The sequence below is a fragment of the Myotis lucifugus genome, unplaced genomic scaffold (assembly GCF_000147115.1).
Source record: "Myotis lucifugus unplaced genomic scaffold, Myoluc2.0 scaffold_30, whole genome shotgun sequence".
In the NCBI taxonomy this organism is placed as follows: Eukaryota; Metazoa; Chordata; class Mammalia; order Chiroptera; family Vespertilionidae; genus Myotis; species Myotis lucifugus.
In genome coordinates this window covers 4,009,167-4,029,519 of record NW_005871078.1, presented here as the reverse complement: position 1 = coordinate 4,029,519, position 20,353 = coordinate 4,009,167, and the positions used below count along the sequence as shown (strand labels likewise).

At 39.7% G+C, this 20,353-nt stretch overlaps 1 protein-coding gene across 1 annotated transcript in view; it reads right to left on the bottom strand.

Moving 5' to 3' along the window:
* The window catches only part of SLC2A13 (solute carrier family 2 member 13), a gene marked incomplete at its 5' end in the record, with an annotated part of 284,652 nt that overhangs the window by 194,899 nt on the left and 69,400 nt on the right, over positions 1–20,353 (bottom strand). The window contains 1 exon segment of the mRNA XM_014454075.2: positions 19,722–19,930. Within this exon segment, the coding sequence (XP_014309561.1) occupies positions 19,722–19,930 (209 nt within the window).

Sequence of the window (20,353 nt, the reverse complement as noted above, 5' to 3'; positions counted from 1 at the left end):
AACAAATACTGAGTCAACTCCAGACTCTCTGGTACTTTCCAAGAGCCACCTCAGATCAGCACGGCCTCCTCATTAGTCTCTGCTCCTCTCAGACCTACAGTCGTAGGGGATTGCTTAAATTGTACACTCAGGATGCTTAACAAGAGAATATTATATAGCAATATGATGTTTAAAGGAAATATCTTCATTTTTTATGCTTAATCCTTATAGAATTAAGAAAAGCAGTGTGGGTCACTATGGTAGCTGTGTCTTCCAAATATTTATCTCTTTTTTTAAAAAAATACATTTTTATTGATTTCAGAGAGGAAGGGAGAGGGAGAGAGAGATATCAACATCAGTGATGAGAGAGAATCATCGATTGGCTGCCTCCCGCACACCTTTCACTGAGAATCCAGCCTGAAACCCAGGCATGTGCCCTGACCAGGAATCAATCGGTGACCTCTTAGTTCATAGTTGAATGCTCAAGCATGGAGCCACACCAGCCAAGCACAAATATTTACCTCTTAATAAGGGCTACCTAAGTACTTAGAGCCACCATCAATCCCCACAGATATTAAAGCAGACAGCTCTCTAGACACAAAACACTGAATTTGTAGGTAACACCTACTACGTCAGAAAACCTGTAGAAACCACTGCAAAGTATTAGTCGTAGAGACTGACCAGGAGATTGTAATAGAGAAAGCTGCTAATTTAACAATGAATAATTTGAAAAAGTGTCCCTGCCCCTCTGCCACAAAGGAAGGTCCCTGTCTGGGGTGAGATTGGGCCAGAGGGGCCCTGATTCTTTCAGAGCTGGGTGTAGGTGAAGGAAAAGCAGGTAGTAAGTGAATGTAGGGAGGACGGGGAAAGGAAGAAGAGAGTGATGGTACAAAAATAGCAATAAAATCTAATAAAAGAGAAACATGCAAATTGACTGTACCTTCGCTATGCCCCAAGCCACGCCCACCAGCCAATCAGAACAACTATATGCAAATTAACCCAACCAAGATGGCGGCTGGCAGCCACGGAGCTGGAGCAAGCAGGAAGGCAACAAAGTTTCAATTATAGAAGATAAATAAATCCCAGATACCTGCTTCCAGCCAGCCTCGACTGGAAGCTTGGGTGGCTGGGGGCCATGGCCAGCCTGCAAACAGCCATCAGCCCCTCACCCAGGATGGCCACACCTTCATGGGGTGAGGGTTCTCACTGGGGGGCTTGGCCAGCCTGCAAACAGCCATCAGCCCCTCACCCAGGCTGGCCAGGCACCCCAGTGGGGACCCCCACCCTGAAGGGGCTGTGGCCACCTGCAAACAGCCATCAGCCCCTCACCCAGGCTGGCCAGGCACCCCAGCAGAATCCCCCTCCCTGAAGGAGGTGTGGCCAGCCTGAAAACGGCCCTCAGCCCCTCACCCAGGTTGGCCAGGTACCCCAGCGGGACCCCAACCCTGATCCGGGACACCCTTCAGGGAAAACCAGCCGGCCCCCACCCATGCAGTAGGCCTCTATCCTATATAATAAACGGGCAATATGCAAATTGACCCCAACAGCAGAATGACTGGGAATGACTGGTCACTATGACACACACTTAACACCAGGGGGCTGACGCTCAATGCAGAAGCTGCCCCCTGGTGGTCAGTGTGCTCCCACAGGGGGAGCTCTGCTCAGCCACAAGCCAGGCTGACAGCTGCAAGTACAGCGGTGGTGGTGGGAGCCTCTCCCGCCTCCTCAGCAGCGCTAAGGATGTCCGACTGCAGCTTAGGCCTGCTTCCCGCTGGCAAGTGGACATCCCCCGAGGGCTCCCGGGCTGCCAGAGGGATGTCTGACTGCCAGCTTTGGCCCAATCCCCCGGGGAGCAGGCCTAAGCCAGCAGGTGGTCATCCCCCGAGGGGTCCCAGACTGCGAGAGGGCACAGGCCGGGCTGAGGGACTCCCCCCACGAGCGCACAAATTTTTGTGCACCAGGCCTCTAGTGTTATACATAATGTGATTCAACATTTATGTACCTTACAAAGCGATCACCATGACAAGTCCAGTAACTCACCCCCAAAAATTATGATATTGACTATAGTCCCTATGCTATACAAGTATCCCCATGACTTATTTTACAACTGAAAGTCTGCACCTCTTAATGCTCTTCACCTTTTTGCCCATAACCCCGCCCCACGCTCCCTCTGGCAACCATTGGTTTCTTTTCTGTATCAATGAATCTATTTCTGTTTTGTTTGTTCATTTATTTTGGTTTTTAGATCCCACATGAGTGACATAAAATGGCATTTATCTTTCTTTACCTTATTTCACTTAGCATAATACCCTCTAGGTCCATCCATGTAGTTGAAAAGGTTCCACTGTGTGTGTATATACACCTTAACCTCTTTATCTATTCATCTGTCCATGGACACCTAGCTTGGGTCCGTAGATCGGCTATGGTAAATAATGCTCCAATGAACATATGGGTGCATACATCTTTTGGAATTAGTGTTTTCGTTGTCTTGGACAAATACCCAGAAATTGAATTGCTGGTCATATGGTAGCTCTCCTTTTATATTTCTGAGGAACCTCCATAGTGTTTCCATAGTAGCTGCACTAGTTTACATTCTCACTAGCAGTATGAGGGTTCCCTTTTCTCCACATCCTCATCAACTCGTTATTTGTTGTCTATTTGATAACAGCCATTCTGACAGGTGTGAGGTGATAGCTCATTGTGGTTTTGATTTGCATTTCCCTGATGATTAGTGATGTTCAGCAGCCTTTCACATGTTATTGGCCATCTGCATATCTTGTTTGGAGAAATGTCTATTCAGGTCCCCTGTCCATTTTTTAATCAGATTGTTTGGATTATTTTGATGTTGAGATGTATGAGTTCTTTATATATTTTGGATATTAATGCCTTATCTCATATACCATTTGCAAATATATTCTCCTGTGTATTAACACTTGGAGTGGGGGAAACGAGTTAAGTCGGCTCGCGTGAATTGCGCGTACTCCGCGGGAGCCGTCTTTAACTCGGTTCATATAGATTTGCGGTGGAGTGCGGGAAACGTGTAAACTCGGGCCGATTGTAACTGCGTATTACCAAATATTTGTTTGTAATCCACCCTTTTGGTGGATGGAACAAAACCAAAAGACAGAGCCATCTTATATTTTGGCGGGAAATTCACCCCACACCGGAGTGTTAAGTTGCCTTTTTAGTCTTGGTGATTTACTTTTCTGTGCAAAAAAGCTTTTAGTTTGATGTAATCCCATTTGTTTTTGGTTTTCCTGTATATGCCTGAGGAGACATAGCCAAAAAAAAAAATGTTGCTAAGAGTTTACTTACTAACAATGTTTTCCTCTAAGAATTTTATGGTTTCAGGTCTTCCACTTAAATCCGTAATCTTTTTAATTTTTGTGTATGCTGAAAGAAAGTGGTCCATTTACATAATTTTGCATGTATTAGTCCAGTTTACTCAACACTGTTTATTGAAGAGACTGTTTTTTCCCCATTGTGTATTCTTACCTCCTTTGTCATAGATTAATTGACCATACAGGCATGAATTTATTTCTGGGCTACTTATTTATTCTGTTCCATGTATCTATGTGTCTGCTATTATGCAAGTTCCATATCGTTTTATTGCTATAGACATTCATAATATATTTTGAAATCAGAGTGTGTGATACTTCCAACCTGTTCTTTTTAAACATTTTGTTAGCTTTTAAGGGTCTTCTGTGGTTCCATATAAATTTTGGGATTGTTCTAGTACTGTGAAAAATGCCACTGGCACTTTGATAGGAATTGCACTGAATCTGTGGACTGCTTTAGGTAGTATGGACATTAAAACAATTTTAATTATTCCAATCCTTGAGCACAATATATCCTTCCATTTATTTGTGTCATCAATTTCTTTCATCAACATCTTACAATTTTCAGAGTATAGCTCTTTCATCTCCTTGGTTAGATAGTTCATTATTAGTGTGTAGGAACCCAACAGATTTCTGTATATTTACTTTGTATCCTGCAACATTAGTAATAGTTTTGTGGTGTGTATTTCTTAAGGTGTTCTATATAGAGTATCATGTCATCTGCAAATAGTGGGTTTTCCTTCTTCCTTTACAATTTGGATGACTTTTATTTCTTTTTAATGTCTGGTTGCTATGGCTAAGACTTCTAATACTATGTTGAATAAAATCAGCAAGAGTGGGTATCCTTGTCTTGTTCCTGATCTTAGAGAAAAAACTTCCCATTTTTCACCACTGACTATAAACGGTGGGTATATCATATGTTACCTTTATTAGTTGAAGTATGTTCCCTCTATACATACTTTGTTGAGAATTTTTATCATAAATGGATGTTTGATTTTTTCAAATGCTTTTTTTACATTTACTAAGATGATCATATGTTTATCCTTGGTTTTATTAATGTGATATCACTACGGTGTCGGGTGAATTTCCCGCCAAAATATAAGATGGCGCGGGCAATTATTTAGGTTTCCCGCGCAAAATCAGAGTTAGTTTAAACACGTAATAATATTCACAAAACTCAAAACTAAAGACGTCCGGACACAAGAAGTATTTCTCAATAACTATTCTCTTTGCATGGTGAGATATCCAGGGATATCGGTTATAAAATGAGAAAACAATACATTGGTACCCTAACGGTATTGTACTCGACCAGCGCCATAAAGTGTTCTCTACTTACAAGGGATTTTTATGATACCTATTACCCCAATGGGTATGAAACGGTTCGCATACGCAGGTAGGTATCTTTGTGAACGGCAAACAAACAAATATTTGGTAACACGCAGTTACAATCGGCCCGAGTTTACACGTTTCCCGCACTCCACCGCAAATCTATATGAACCGAGTTAAGACGGCTCCCGCGGATTACGCGCAATTCACGCGAGCCGACTTAACTCGTTTCCCGCACTCCAAGTGATATATCCTGGCAGATATTAAACCATCCTTGCATTCCTGGAATAAATTCCACTTTTTGATGGTATAGGATCCTTTTAATGTATTGTTAAATTTGTTTTAATATTTTGTTGAGAATTTTTGCATCTCTGTTCATCAGGGATATTGCCCTGTAGTTTCCTTCCTTCCTTCCTTCCTTCCTTCCTTCCTCCCTCCCTCCCTCCCTTCCTTCTTTCCTTCCTTTCTCTCTCTCTCTCTCTCTCTCTCTCTCTCTCTCTCTCTCTCTCAGGATCTTGTCTAATTTTGGAATTAGGATAATGCTGGCCTTGTGGAATGAGTCTGGAAACATTTGTTCCTCCTCAATTTTTGGAATATTTTGAGAAGAGTAAGTATTAATTCTCTTTAAATGTTTAGTAGAGTTAACCTATGAAGCTGTCTGGTCCTGGACTTTGATTTGTTGGGAGGTTTTGGTTACAGAGTCAGTGTTGATACTACCAAGCAATCTGTTCACATTTTCTGTTCCTGGTTCAGTCTTGGAAGGGTATATGTTTCCAGGAATTTATCCATTTCTTCCAGGTTGTCCAATTTGTTGGCATATAATAGTTCATAGTACAGTGGGGCTTTGACTTACGAGTATCCCGACTAACGAGTTTTTTGAGATACCAGCTGTCTCTCGGCCGATTTTTTGCATTGAGTTGATAGAGTAATTTGAGTTAATGAGCTCCTTAACAAGCTCGGTCTCAGAACGAATTAAACTCTTAAGTCAAGGCCCCACTGTATTCTCTTATTATCCCTTGCATTTGTGTTGTCAGTTGTACTTCTTTCATGCTGGAATTTATTTATTTGGACCCTGTGTTTTTTTTCCTTGATGAATCTGAGTAAAGATAATAGTTGTCACCTCATTTATTTCTGCTCTGATCTTTATTATATCCTTCCTTTTACTAACTTTGGGCTTTTGTTTGTTCTTCTTTTTATAGTTCCCTTAGGTGCTTTTGCTGAGTCTCATAGATTTTGGAACACTGTGTTCCCATTTTCATTTGTCTAAAGGTATTTTATTTCTTCGTTGACCTACTGATTGTTTAATAGCATGTTGTTTAGCTGTCTTACAAAAACAGATCCACAGACAGAGAAGCATCAATCAGACAGTCAAACCTCAGAGGGAAGGTAGGGGAGGGTGGGGGTAAGGGGGAGAGATCAACCAAAGGACTTGTATGCATGCATATAAGCATAACCAATGGATACAGACACTAGGGGGGGTGAGGGGGGGCAATGAGGGGATAAGGATACATATGTAATAGCCTAATCAATAAAAAATGGCATGTTGTTTAGCCTCCATTTATTTGTGTGTTTTTCTGGTTTTCTTCTTGTATATTATTTTTTTCATATTGTTGTTGTCAGTAAAGATGCTTGATATGATTTCACTCTTCTTCAATTTATTGAGACTTGTTTTGTGGCCTAACATGATCTATCTTAGAGAATGTTTCATGTGCACTTGAAAAGAACGTGTACTTGGCTGTTTTGGGATGAAATGGTCCATATATATCTATTAGGCCCATCTGTCTTAATGTGTTGACTAAGGCCAACGTTTCCATGTAGAATTTCTATCTGGATGATGTATCCATTGATATGTCAATGTTAAAGCCCCTTATTACTGTATCCCTGTCAATGTCTTCCTTTGTGCCTATTAATATTTGCTTTAAGTACATAGGTGCTCCTAATGTTGGGTACATACATGTTTACAAGTGTTATATGTTCCTTTTTAATTGACCCCTTTGTCATTATATAATGACCTTTGTCTCTTACTACAGTCTTTACCTTAGAGTCTATTTTGTCTGATATAAGTACAGTTGACATGTATAAGTGGTCCCACACAGTTCAAACCATGTTTTTCAAGGGTCAATTGTATTTTTTATCTGCAGTTGGAAATCTGCCTTTGAAGAGGACTAAGTTATAATTGAAATTTTTATTGTGTGGCCGGTCAATGCCCCTATCCTTATGCTGTTCATGGTCAACTGTATAGATACCCTAGCTTTCTTTTGGTTTCTATTTTCATGAAATATCTTTTTCTATACTTAACACTTTCAGTCTGTGGTTATGTGAAGTGAGTCTTTTGTAGGCATCATACACATGGGTCTTGTGTGTGTGTGTGTGTGTGTGTGTGTGTATGTTTGAATCCATTCAACTCCTCTATGCCTTTGATTAAAGAATTTAATTCATTTACATTTAAAGCTATAACTGATAGATATGTACTTATTGCCATTTTGTTCATTGTTTTCTGAAAGATTTCTAGTTCCTTTATGTTCCTTTTTTCTTCTCTTGCTTTCTTTCCGTGTGGTGGATGAGTTCCTATAGTGTTTTGCTCAGGTTCTTTTCTCCTTGGGTTTTGTGTATCTACTATAGGTTTTTGTTTTGTGGTTGCCATGAGGCTCACACACATAAAAGTCTCTCTCTCTCTCTCTCTCTCTCTCTCTCTCACACACACACACATATAAAACAGTGTATTTTAAGTTTGAGTGTGTTCTAAAACTACATTTTTACTCACCCCACCTCCACATTATGTGTTTTTTTATTTCATAGTTTACATCTTTTCATTTTGTGTATCCCTTAACTAATTACTGTAGTTACAGTTGTTTTTACTCCTTTTGTCTTTTAACCTTCATACTAGCTTTGTAAGTGGTTGATCCACGCTCGTGTGCAGTGGCTGGTCCCTTAGAGCAACAGCCACTTTGGAGGGGCACTGGTTGGGTGCCAAGACCCTCTGCCAGGTGTGGCAGAGCTGGAGTTGCTCTGGTTGGGTGCCAGCCGGGCAGCAGGTTGGGTGAGGTGGGTCCTCAGGGTAACACTAATACAATGTGAACATAATGTCTCACTTTTAGGGTTGTTTTAAGGATCAAAGAGAGAGAATGTGTGTGTGTGTGCATGTATATGTGTGCACACATTTACAAAAGTAAGTGTTCAGTAAATAGTGATCATTAACAGTATTTTCATAGTAGTATTATTCAAATATAAATAATGAATTTTAAGATAAAATTACAAAAGGTCTCTACTTTTTATACAAAGTTGGCTTTGAAAGTTTCTGCCTTCCGTGCCTTAGAAAAGAGCCGTTATTGGATTCAGTTCTCTAAAAAAATAATTTTGCTGGTTTATTTTATTCTGAGACTTGTGCAGTGGGAGTCATTTTCAAGGAAATATCTTGAAAAATTTAGGGAGGAAAAAACTATTAAAAATGTGAGACACTCAAACAGGCACATATCTGTTTATTTTACTTTATAGATGTTGAGTTATTTACACATTGAAGACTAGGCCCTTCACCAGCTAAAAGATTAATACTCATTTTACCACCACGCATGTTTTACCGTGGTGCTCTGGAACTGAACCCTCAATCTCTCAGAGATATGCCAGCAATTTACTGTTTTACCTTCATAAACCTAGCAATTTTCTCCTACACATCTCCTTACTGAAGGCTTCTACACTTCAAGCACTATAGATTCTGGGTAGTTAACTTCAATGTACATCTTTGGTAAGTGTTCAGTAAGATACTGATTAAATACTGCTTAGTGGTGTTAGACCAAAGAGTTCAGAGAGCCTGAGGCAGAGTGGTAAAGGAAAATGAAAATTAATGGTATTTGACCACTCTATCTCTTAAATACAAAGTGAATGTAAAACATTTGAAAAAAAATAAGAGTGATCCCTTTGATTTTTGATTCAGGAAGATTTCTTCTGATATTTGTAAACAGACAAGTTTCTTCCCATAGCACATGAAATGGCTATTTTATTATGATCCTAGAGCTCATCAATGGAATGGTCCTGTTACCACTAAAATGTCTCTCTACACCAGAGTGTCGCAAGTGTCCACACCTCTGTCATGAAGAAAACTGGGTTTTCTTCAGGATCTTCCCTAACCTTCTCCAAAGACCTTTAAAGGGCACAGCAATTTGTCTTTTCTGGAGGAAAATAAAATCTCCAGACGATGGCTTTATTGACAATGCAGACTATCACCTGTGCTGAATGATGTATTTAGTGTTCAGCTGGAAATGAACTACCCTGAAGCAGCAATTTAAGAACAATATTCTTTTTTAAAATGTCTACTTTGTTAGGTCCCCCCGCGCCCCAACAAATTTGATTGTATTAAGTACAGAGCATTACCAAATAGCATGAACTTCACAATGTGTTGGGGGGGAAAGAAAACTTTGACACAGTCAAGATGCCCCCAGCCTGGATTTCTTTTTATGAGATATAGATTTAAGTGCATCTTGGCAAGAGAGCAGAAAGATAAACCTTCAAGTATTACCTATCAGCTTACTAGGATAATTTGGATTTTCAATATAAATCAAGGAAAATGGCTTGAAAGCCTTCCGGTGAGCTGAAAATGTTTCCTTCCTTCATGAGCATGCTGAGCAAAAAGTCTCCTCTGTGCTGTTCTTTATCCCCATGTAGGAGGGGAGTCGATGACATTTTAAAGTAAAATCCAAGGACTATTCCAATTCTGTTTCAGATTTTTAAAGTCCTCTGAGACTTAGAAAATAGAAAGCAACCTTTATTTAAATCCATGTTGGGTTAAATAAAGCTTCTTTTAAATAAGTTCTCACAATTAAGAAAATAAATTTTACCAAAAACTGAATAGAGTTACATATTATTTTAATACTAGAGGCCCGGTGCACTGATTCATGCACCAGTGGGGTCCCTCAGCCTGGCCTGTGCCCTCTCGTTATCCGGGACCCCTCGGGGGATATTGGAGGCCCGGTGCATGGATTCGGCCCAATCCCCCCTAGGCCAGGCCGAGGGACCCCATCAGTGCACGAATCCTCTAGTATGCATATAAGATCTTTGGTTATTCTCTTCCCACCCTCCTCCCTTTCCCCTTCCCTCTGAGATTCATCAGTCTGTTCCATGTTTTCATGCCTGTGTATTGAGCATCTGCCCCCTGGTGGTCGTTGTGCGTCATAGCTACCGGTCGAATGGTTGAATGGTCAGACAGTCGCTTAGGCTTTTATATATAGATTCATTTGGCTTAGGGCTTGTTGATTCAGGAATAGAAAATTAAAGCAGCTTTTTACTTGACCTTTTGTTGTACTCCACTGCTCACCATGGCAATGTATAACAGCCTCACATTTTGACAATTTTTGCAATTTTGCAACAACCTCGAGAATATTAGATACAGAAATACTTTCTTTGCCTATATTCAGAATATTGGGATCATCTCGCTGAAAAACAATTTGTCACTATCTACTTCAAGTTTACTCAGTAAAGTACATGTATTACTTTGGGTCAGACAACACTGTGCCACCATATGAAGAAAATACAAGCAAAACTACCATAAATACTGGGGGGAAAAATGACTCCTTTCATCTAAGTGCAGATGTCAACTGCAATGAGCAGCCTACTGCAATGCCATTATGCTGGAATTAGATTGCTCAGGAAACTTTTGGAAGGATTTCTATCAACATATGATAAATATCTGCCCTCTCCGACCTCTCTGCAGAATATGATTTGTTGAAATGGCCACAGGCAATATCTGGTCACAGAAAAAGAAAATGACTCATGAGAAGACAAGACTTGATGACATAATTGCAAAATTAAGGTAGGAGAAAAGAAAGATGCTGCTGTCCCTTGCTGTACACAACAGACATGACCCCAAAGAGCTGGAGGTAAATCACATCAAACTATAACTGAACTCACAGGAGGGTCTTGACTAAATGCTCCTCCCTACAATGCTCTTCCTTCCCAATCTGCAGACTGAACTACCAACCAGGGAAAACACAGAGCTACATTCACCCAGATTAAGAGCTGATTGGTTGATGAAATTAAATAATACAAACCTTGTTGGCTTGAATGTTTTTGCACAGATGAGGGTTTTTATACTACACAGCTTACCTGAATGCTCTGTAACAGTCAGAACAGCCAGTGGGCCTCGAGGGAATTTCAGTCTAAAATATTAGGTCGTATCTCTCTGAGTTGCTACTTCTCACATATGCTAAATATTAAGATTTTAGTGACCATAGGGCAGGGCCAATTTTCTTCCTGATATTCTCAAGTTCAATAAATCTTTTCATAAGTAACTGTGATCTAAGTAATACTGACTGTTATAAAAAGCCCAGCCTGCATGGCTCAGTGGTTGAGTGTTGACCTATGAACTAGGAGGCCACAGTTCGATTCCCAGTCAGGGCACAAAGCCCAGGTTGTGGGCTCCATCCCCAGAAGGGTGTGTGCAGGAGGCAGCCAATCAATGATTCTCTCATCACTGATATTTTTATCTCTCCCTTTCCCTTCCTCTCTGAAATCAATAAAAATATTGTGGCCCCACCCCATAACAAAGAAACAGAGTTTCCGGAGGATGAGGCCCAGAAATCAGGATTTTAAAAAGATTCCCAGGTGATTCTAATGTGCAGCCAAGGTTGAGAACCACTGCTCTAGGAAGAGAAAGCTTACCTTGTTGACCTTTTCCCTCTGGTGACCCCGCTTCAATACACAACGCAGAGCAGGGAAGAGCGTGCAGAGAGGGTGAATCTGTAAGCCATTCCCTAGCCCTGCCCTAGGCGTTGCTTCTGCTTAGGCAGAACCTTTGCTTTCCTCTCACCTCAGCCCAGGGTAAGAAACTGAAGCCAAGAAAAAAACACAGTGTAATGATGTTTGGTGATGGATGTTAACTACACCTACTGTGGTGATCATTTCACAGCATATACATATATAAATGTACACTCAAAACTAATATAATGTTATATGTCAATTATATCTCAATTTTTTTTAAAAAAAGGAAACTGAAGAAGTCAATTAGAGAGTGCTAGCAAACAAGGTGCTATAAAGCATATGAATACACATCTTATTTATAGACTAGAGGCCCGGTGCATGAAAATTCATGCACTGGGGGGGGTCCCTCAGCCCGGCCTGCCACCTCTCACAGTCCGGGAGCCCTCAGGGGCAGGAGACAACCCAGCGATCAGGGGAAAGTGACGCCCCATCACACCTTTGCTGCTGCCACTGTTGGCAGCGCAAGCCTCAGCCAGCCCTGGTTACCTGAGCCTCAGGCCGGCCCTGGGCGGCTGGGCAGCCGACAGCCGAGGCTTGCCTGTGCCTCGGGCCAGCCCTGGGTGGCTGGTGGGCTGAGGGGACTGGTGGACTCCAGAGGCGGGCGGGCCTGGCCTTGCCGCATGCGCCCGCCGCCCCAGCGGGGCTGAAGGCACTGGGCGCCGCCATCTTTGAGGGTGGGGCAGTTAATTAGCATATTCCCTCCTTACTGTCTGTGGGCGCCGCCATCTTTGCGACAGCATGAGGGTCAATTAGCATATTCCCTCTTTATTAGACAGGATTCTTCCCTAAGATTGTCCTGGAAGAAGCCTATCTCTTTGGTTAATTGATTTTACTTTTCTTGTTGTGGGAGAAAATTCCTAACTGTTTTTGAACTAAAGCTGCTGACAACGACTCTCTGCCCTACATGCCCAGTAAATTATGAGATGACCATCTTTCTTTAGTAAAATAGACAGACCCAACTTTCAATGCCTTGCCTAAAGAATTCATTCGCCCAGAACAGAAACTCCAAACACTGTAATTTATGTCTATCAAAATGAGGGATGCATATCTCGGGGCACATACAGAACAGCATGATGGAACACATAAAAACAATGAATAAACACTGAAGATATTCAGGGAAAAACATTTTTAGAGTCAAGAAGAAAACAGTTACAGAACAGAATACAAACTTGTGTTCATTTCTAGGATAAAGCATAAAAATTCACATAAATGCCAAGCTTACTGTAGCTGCCTTTTGCCATGGTACCCAGAGCCCCAAAAGACTCTCTCCAGGCATCTTTGAAGCTAAGTGGAAATGTTGACACATTGTTGCCTAAAGTAAAACCTAGATCTCTCTCAGCTTTCTTCTTCTGTTGTACATACAAATCATGACTCTATTAGATATCTATGCAACATGAAATAAACTAGAAGGACAAACCATAAGAGATTAGCAACAAAATGATGGAAAGAATATATTGTGTACTCAAATTTGCTTTTGATTCTAAAAGTAGTAATAATGTCCCTACTAATTCAAAGCTTAGTCTTGGCAACCTGGGATTAATAAAGATAGACTTATAGCTATGTCTTAAAAATCTGGTACATGTACACTTTATCATCAAAACTTCCAAGAAAATAAATTTAGTTCACTTAATGATACATAGAATTTTGCACCTGCTGTTCCCTCTGCCTGGATCACTCTTCCCTTCAGTTCCCTGCATTGTTGATTCTTTCTCACCCACCAAATTCACCTCCTCAGAGAAGCCTTTGCTAACTATCCCACATAGAGTAGCCCCTCTTCCGTCCTGCTATAAGTGTGACTATCCTGTTTGTTTCCTTCAAAGACATTACCGCAGTTTGAGTTACTGATAATTATTTCCTCTTTCATATCATTTGTTTGCCTCTTTCTAACAGAATGGGCCAGAACCTTGTCTGTCTTATTTATTGCCACATCCACATCTCTATTTTCACTCAATAAATATTTGTGAATGAAGTCTGCAACATGGTATTTATAAATTCAAACAAACAGGCTTTTCTCAGAGACTTTTAAAACTCTAAAAAATCAGACTATGGAACTGCTATAATCTGGCTCTCTTTCCTTACAAACCTAAAAAGAAACTGGAGCCCAGCAACTCCCCCCAAATCCTTTTAGGATTACCAGCTTGGGGAGGAGCCATCCCTAGTCTCCATTTGTCTGTCTCTCGCTCCAGGGGGCTTTGCAAACCAAGCTGTTGTTTCTCCTAGTTTCACTTTATTAGTCCTACGGGATGTATAAACAGTGTTAAACACATGTGAAAACCGACTGCTCGCTTCTTTGCCCATTAACTGTCTTTTTTTCCCCAACTACAGTGGAGAAATCACTTGCTAAACAGGTTGACCGCTATACCACCTGCAGAAGAGAGGGAATCCCAATCCAGTCTCCTTCCACAGCCTGGCCTGTGAGCCTCACCTCTGCTACTGACGTGGCCAGAGCAGCCACCACACTCACTGAGAAAGCCGTAGTGTGATTTGAAACTAGAAGTACGTAAATGCCACATACACTGACACCTCACACATCCAAACAATTAATTTAACAAACGCATACTTGAATAGCTATGCCTATTTTCCTCAAAGAGATCAAATTTAAACTCAAGTAACAAACAAAACCAAAAAAAATCCTACGGAAGGAGAAGGGTCACATAAGCAAGCATCATAACAGTCCCACGTCTGAAATCCTCTGGACGCTTCCAGAGCAGGACGTGATTTTCTCATCTGGAATCAGACCTATCTGGAAGCTCACGGGTAGCAGGTAAGGAAGCCTGGGATTACTAACAAGAATGTCTAACAAGAACACATTTCTCCCTAAAAGACACGGGGGTCTTATTCATCGACTTCTTTCTAACCTCCTGGAATAGCTGAGTATTTTGTGGCGGCCGGGTCAAGGTTCTTCCACTGCCCATAGTTCCCAGGCTTGCAGCCGTGGCTCAGAATCACCCCACAGGATCCATGGACCAAATAACTTCGGTCACTGTCGAACCCTCCAACACAAGAGCTGACTTGTCCTCCTGGGCCAGGGCATTTTTATTATTTCGAAGTGAGCTGTTTCTTCGTGTGTATTTGTCCATCTAGCTTATCATTTTCGAATGTAAATGACCAAAGGCCGGGACCCTGCCAGTTTAACACAAACCATAGTGGTCTCTGTTTTCCAACGAACCTGACACGGAGCCTTGCTCCTGGGCATGACAATGCTGAAATAAAATGCATACTTGTGCAGAGTATGGTTTTCTGTGGCCAGACTTACCAATCATAGGAACAAGGCCCCCAGTCACTGGTGCCAAGTAACACTGGCATTTCTGTCTGTCTGCATTCATGCCACGATGCTATTAATTTGGTACTTTTAAAAAAGAATATGAGATTGGTTTTTAAATGAAGCAAGATGATAGTACTCTAAGACAAATCCCATTATGGATAAATTATTAATCCCATTAGTTACAAACTTTAAAACACTTATCCAAGCATGAGACAAATAATATCAGGATTCAATGGATAACACAATTTTTAAAAACTGTGCCAAATTTGTATATAAAACAAACTTAGGAAATAGATAGACAGCTAAATACTTTATCTACACCCAAGAACCAGTGCCCTATTTAGCTACCAAAGTCTTCTGATAAAAAAAAACACACAAAAACTAAAGCAGCCCTAACTGGTTTGGCTCAGTGGGTTCGATTCTGGTCAAGGGCATGTACCTTGGTTGCGGGCACATCCCCAGTAGGGGGTGTGCAGGAGGCAGCTGATCGATGTTTCTCTCTCATCGATGTTTCTAACTCTCAAACCCTCTCCCTTGCTTTCTGTAAAAAGTCAATAAAAAAAAAATTAAAGCAGATGCAGATCATTGCAATCCTATGTAACTCAAGTTTCTAAGAAAATCCATTTGGTGATACATTCCAAATAGTCATGGAACTCACACAGTGTGTGTCGTCAACAGTGCATAGCTAGACAGTCAGACCAATATTTAAGTAGTCAAAAGGAAGGCACAGGCTCAGTGCTTTGCAATAAAATCAATGGTACTCCTACTGTTAAGCAAGAAGGCTTTTTTTATTAGATCTTTTCCTTATCCTTTACATAAATTAATAAAAACTTTTGTTCTAAGTAGTATTTAATGACCTAACACTATGAAAAGTTTTCAATTCCTACAATATCAGCCCATGGTTTCAAATACACTGATTACTATGAAAACAATCTCGTATTTCATTCAAGCTACTGCTGAGAGGAATGCAGACAGGAGCATAAAAGGAGTAATTTGTAATTTAAATAGACACTTAAAATCATACTTTAAAAATTAAAACAATGTTGCATTCTGTAAAAGTACGTTATTTTGTTAAAGCAAAATTCCCTTTAATAGTGGCACTGGCCCTAGCTGGTTTGGCTCAATCCCAGCAGCCTATCAATGATTTTCTCTCATCGTTGATGTTTCTATCTCTAGCTCCCCCTCCCCTCCTCTCTGAAATCAATAAAAATATATTTAAAAAATAGTTGCACTAATGGGCTATTCCAAAAAAGCTGAGAATGCCAGGCACATAGTATATGATCTGAAACTTAAAAATAACCTTCACCTAGAATAGGCTCATAATTAGTTGGGGCTTTGGTCTGAGCAAGAAGGTAATCACATCACACTATTATACTTTATATAAAGTTAAGTCAAGCCATGTGTGGCTAACACAGCAGCCAGCTGCTGCAGTGTTCATTCTATTATTTCAAGAAAGCACAACCTCCAGCTCCACCAAAAACGGTGAGTGAGCAAACATATATTAACAAAGGTGTGTGTGTTTGGCACTTTTTCAGGTATAAACAAATAATTTGAGTAATATAAGTCAGCATCTTCATTTAAGCTACCAATTAATGTATTAGTAAAGGCAAAGGGAAAAACGAAACACTTTTGGGAAACATGAATCTGGCAGGCTAGTTTTGAAAAAAATGTACTTTAACATATCTACCTTTCCCCACCATTTGTATCCTGTAAATCGGCCTGTCAGGATTATGGATCCTGCCTGAGAATTTTATAAACCCCTGCATGACTTCTCTGAAAATAAATTCATCAACATACATTACCTAGAAACTTCCTCCTTCTTACTTTTCTGACATGGCATAATTGGATTAGGTGGTTAACTAAAACATATTAAGGAAAAAACAAAATTATCCCAAAACTAGTATATGAATGTATTCTTATCTCATAAAAATTAGCATGGAAATTAATATGACATATACACAAATATTTAATTTTACTTAATGGATTTATTTGGACAGTTCACATAACTTTTTTGTCAACATGGAGTCAATAATGTATATATACCTTTATATATGAAAAATTTATATATAAAATAAACATGCTCAATGAGCAAAAGCTAAAAGCATTTCCCTTAAAATCTAGAGCAAGAGAGGGATGTCTGCTTTTACCACGCTTATTCAACATAGTACTGGAAGTTCTAGCCACAGTGATAAGACAAGAAGAAATAAAAGGCATCCAAATTAGAAAGAAGGAAGTAAAACTGTCATTATTTGAACATGACATGATACTGTATATAGAAAACCCTAAAGACCCCACCAAAAACTATTAGATCTAATAAATGAATTCAGCAAAGTTGCAGAATACAAAATCAATACCCAGAAATAGATGGAATTTTTATACTTTAATAATGAACTATCAGAAAGAGAAACTAAGAAAACAACCCCATTTACTCTTGCAACAACAACAAAAAAATAAGGTACCTAGGAATAAACTTAACTAAGGAGATAAAAGACCTGTACTCTGAAAACTATTAGACACTGAAGAAAGAAATTAAGGAAGAAACAAATAAGTGGAAGCATATACCATGTTCATGGATGGATTGGAAGAATTAATATCATTACAATGTTCATGCTACCAAAAGCAATCTATAGATTCAATGCAACTCCTATTAAAATAGCAAGAGCATATTTCACAGATCTAGAAGAAAATATTCCAAAAATGTATATGGAACCAAAAAGACCCAGAATAGTCACAACAATCTTAAGAAAGAAGAACAAAGTAAGAGGGATCACCATAACGGATATCAAACGATACTACAAGGCCACTGTAATCAAAACAGCCTGGTATTGGCATAAGAACAGGCATATAGACCAATGGAACAAAACAGAGAGCCCAGAAATTGACCCAAGCTATTACACTCAATTACTACTTGACAAATGAGGCAAGAGCATACAATGAAGTAAAGACATTCTCTTCAATAAATGGTGTTGGGAAAAATGGACAGGTACATGCAAAAAAATGAAACTACACCATCTTACACCATACACAAGAATAAACTAAAAATGCAAAAAAGACTTAAATGTAAGTCACTAAACCATAAAAATCCTAGAAGAAAACGTAAGTAGTAAAATCTCAGATGTTTCTTGCAGCGATATTTTTGCAGATATGTCTCTGAGGGTAAGGGAAACTTAGGAAAAGATAAACCAATGGGACTACATCAAGATAAAAAGCTTCTTCACAGCAAAAGAAGCCATAAAAAAATGAAGAGAACCCAGTGTGTAAGAGAACATATTCACCAATGTATATCTGATAAGGGGTTAATGTCAAAAATATATAAAGAACTTACACAACTCAACACTGGGAAGACAAACAATCCAATTAAAAAAATGGGCAATGGACCTGAATAGACAGCTCTTCAAAGAGGGCATACAGATGGCCAATAGACATATGAAAAATTGCTAACGGTCACTAATCATCTAAGAGATGCAAATGAAAACTACAATGGCGTATCACCTGATACCCGTGAGAATGGCTATCATCAATAAATCAACAAATAAGTGCTGGAGAGGATGTGGAGAAAAAGGAACACCAGTGCACTGTTGGTAGGAATGCAGACTGGTGCAGCCACTGTGGAAAAGAGTATGGAGTTTCCTCAAAAAATTTAAAATGGAACTGCTTTTTGACCTAGTGATTCCACTTCTGGGAATACATCCTAAGAAGCCTGAAACACCAATCAGAGAGAATATATGTACCCCTTTGTTCATAGCAGCATTATTTACAATAGCCAAGATATGAAAACAACCCAAGTGCCCATCAGCAGATTGAGTGGATAAAAAGCAGTGGTACTACTATATGGAATCTAATTAACAAAATAAACTGACAAGGAAAGTGGAAGCAGAATTATGGATATATGGAACAGACTGGTAGGTGCCAGAGGGGAGGTGGGTGGAGGTGACTGGAAGTAGAAGGGATTAGCTAAAGGACATATATGCACACCACAGACAAAGACAATAATGTGGTGAAAGCCAAGGGAAGGGGAGGCGGGGTGGGCGAAGTGGGCAAAGGTGGGGGGGTAGGGGGGGAGTGGGGGACATCAGCAATATTGTCAACATTAAAAATTTTAATAAAAAATGTAATAAGAAAATAATAAAATAGAATAAACATGCACTCAACAAATGCCGGAAGCCAGTTCCAGCATGTCAGCAGTGCTAAATCATCTGGAGGTGGCTGAGGGCATTTCCCCAAACCTGAAAAGGATGCATAAATGATTGCTTGCTGCCAGACAGCTGAGGGCATTTCAATCTACATGTTATTGCCTCCTACTGGCCAAACACCTGAACAGCTGAAGGCAATTCCCCAATCTGGCAATGGATTCTGTATACAAACCCTGGCCTTTGATGTGTATATCTACTTGCCTTAGGACAATTTGTGTTAATAAATAGCAAGGGGTCCTGAGACAAGGAGAACTTAGTTCCTTTAGCTAAGTCTTCTCTGACTCCCCAAAATGCCTTTCAAACTTATGTTTTGTCTCTGGACTCTTGATTAATTTACACACAAGGCTTCTCCAGATTCCTGAACCATTCTAGATGCTGGATCAAGACCACCGGCATTAAACAAATACCCATACACACAAAATAATGAAAACTATGTAAAGCGCATCCAATTTAGAAAGAATCAATTTAGAATAGTCAAAAAACTATTCAAAAATTAAAATAGTAATTATGTAAGGACTAGAGGCCCAATGCACGAAATTCGGGCAAGGGGCTCGGCCCTCGCAGCCCCTAACAGCCTCCGCCAGCCCTGGCAGCACCGGCTTCATCCGGAAGGTCATCTGGTTGGTCATTCTGCTGTTCAGTGTAATTAGCATATTAGCTCTTTATTATATAGGATATTAGCATTGTGGGGGCATTTTTCTTCATTCTTTTATAACATTATTATATTGCTTTAAAAAATTAAAATGTATTTTTTGGTTATACACATAAAACCACTACATAATTTAAAGATATTAAATAGTACTAAAATATAATTTCAAAATAAAACCACTGTGTAGTTTTAAAATTCATGTAAGTACAAAATCTACATACCTGAACCAACTTCCTTTTCCTCTTCTTCAATGTTGTTTTTGATGCTATCATATTCTTCATCAATGGTCTGATTGCCTCGCATCTGAGACAAAATTCTACGGGCCTTCTGAGTCTGTCCTTTCTGAATAAGCCATCGAGGGCTTTCAGGTAAAAAGAGGAAGCCAAAAAACTGTATGACTGCTGGAATCGCTGCAAGTCCCAACATGTACCTGCAATAAAAAACCCAGATAGTATTGTAAAACTTGGTCTTATTTGCACCACATTGGGAATACTATATAATGCAAAAATAGTGAGAATTATTTTCTTTTTATTATGTCTATGTATAACCAGAAAAAATAATATTTTTATGCTATAGTGAGAAACTGAAAAAATGACAAAAGTCTGGTTCTTCTCTCACACAAATTACAGTGAAAAAGAACGGGCAAAAGTCACAAGGATTATGTATATGCATTCTGATCCTAACACAGCATGCAAAACACCACATTCACCAGCCCTACCCAATACTAATATATAGAGATTTGTATTCTATAATATAAAATGGGATTAAGACAAAACTCTCTAATCTGTTTAAAAGATATACTTTTCAATAAAATGCCCAAATTGATTTCTTTAGTTATTTCCACCCTGTGAAT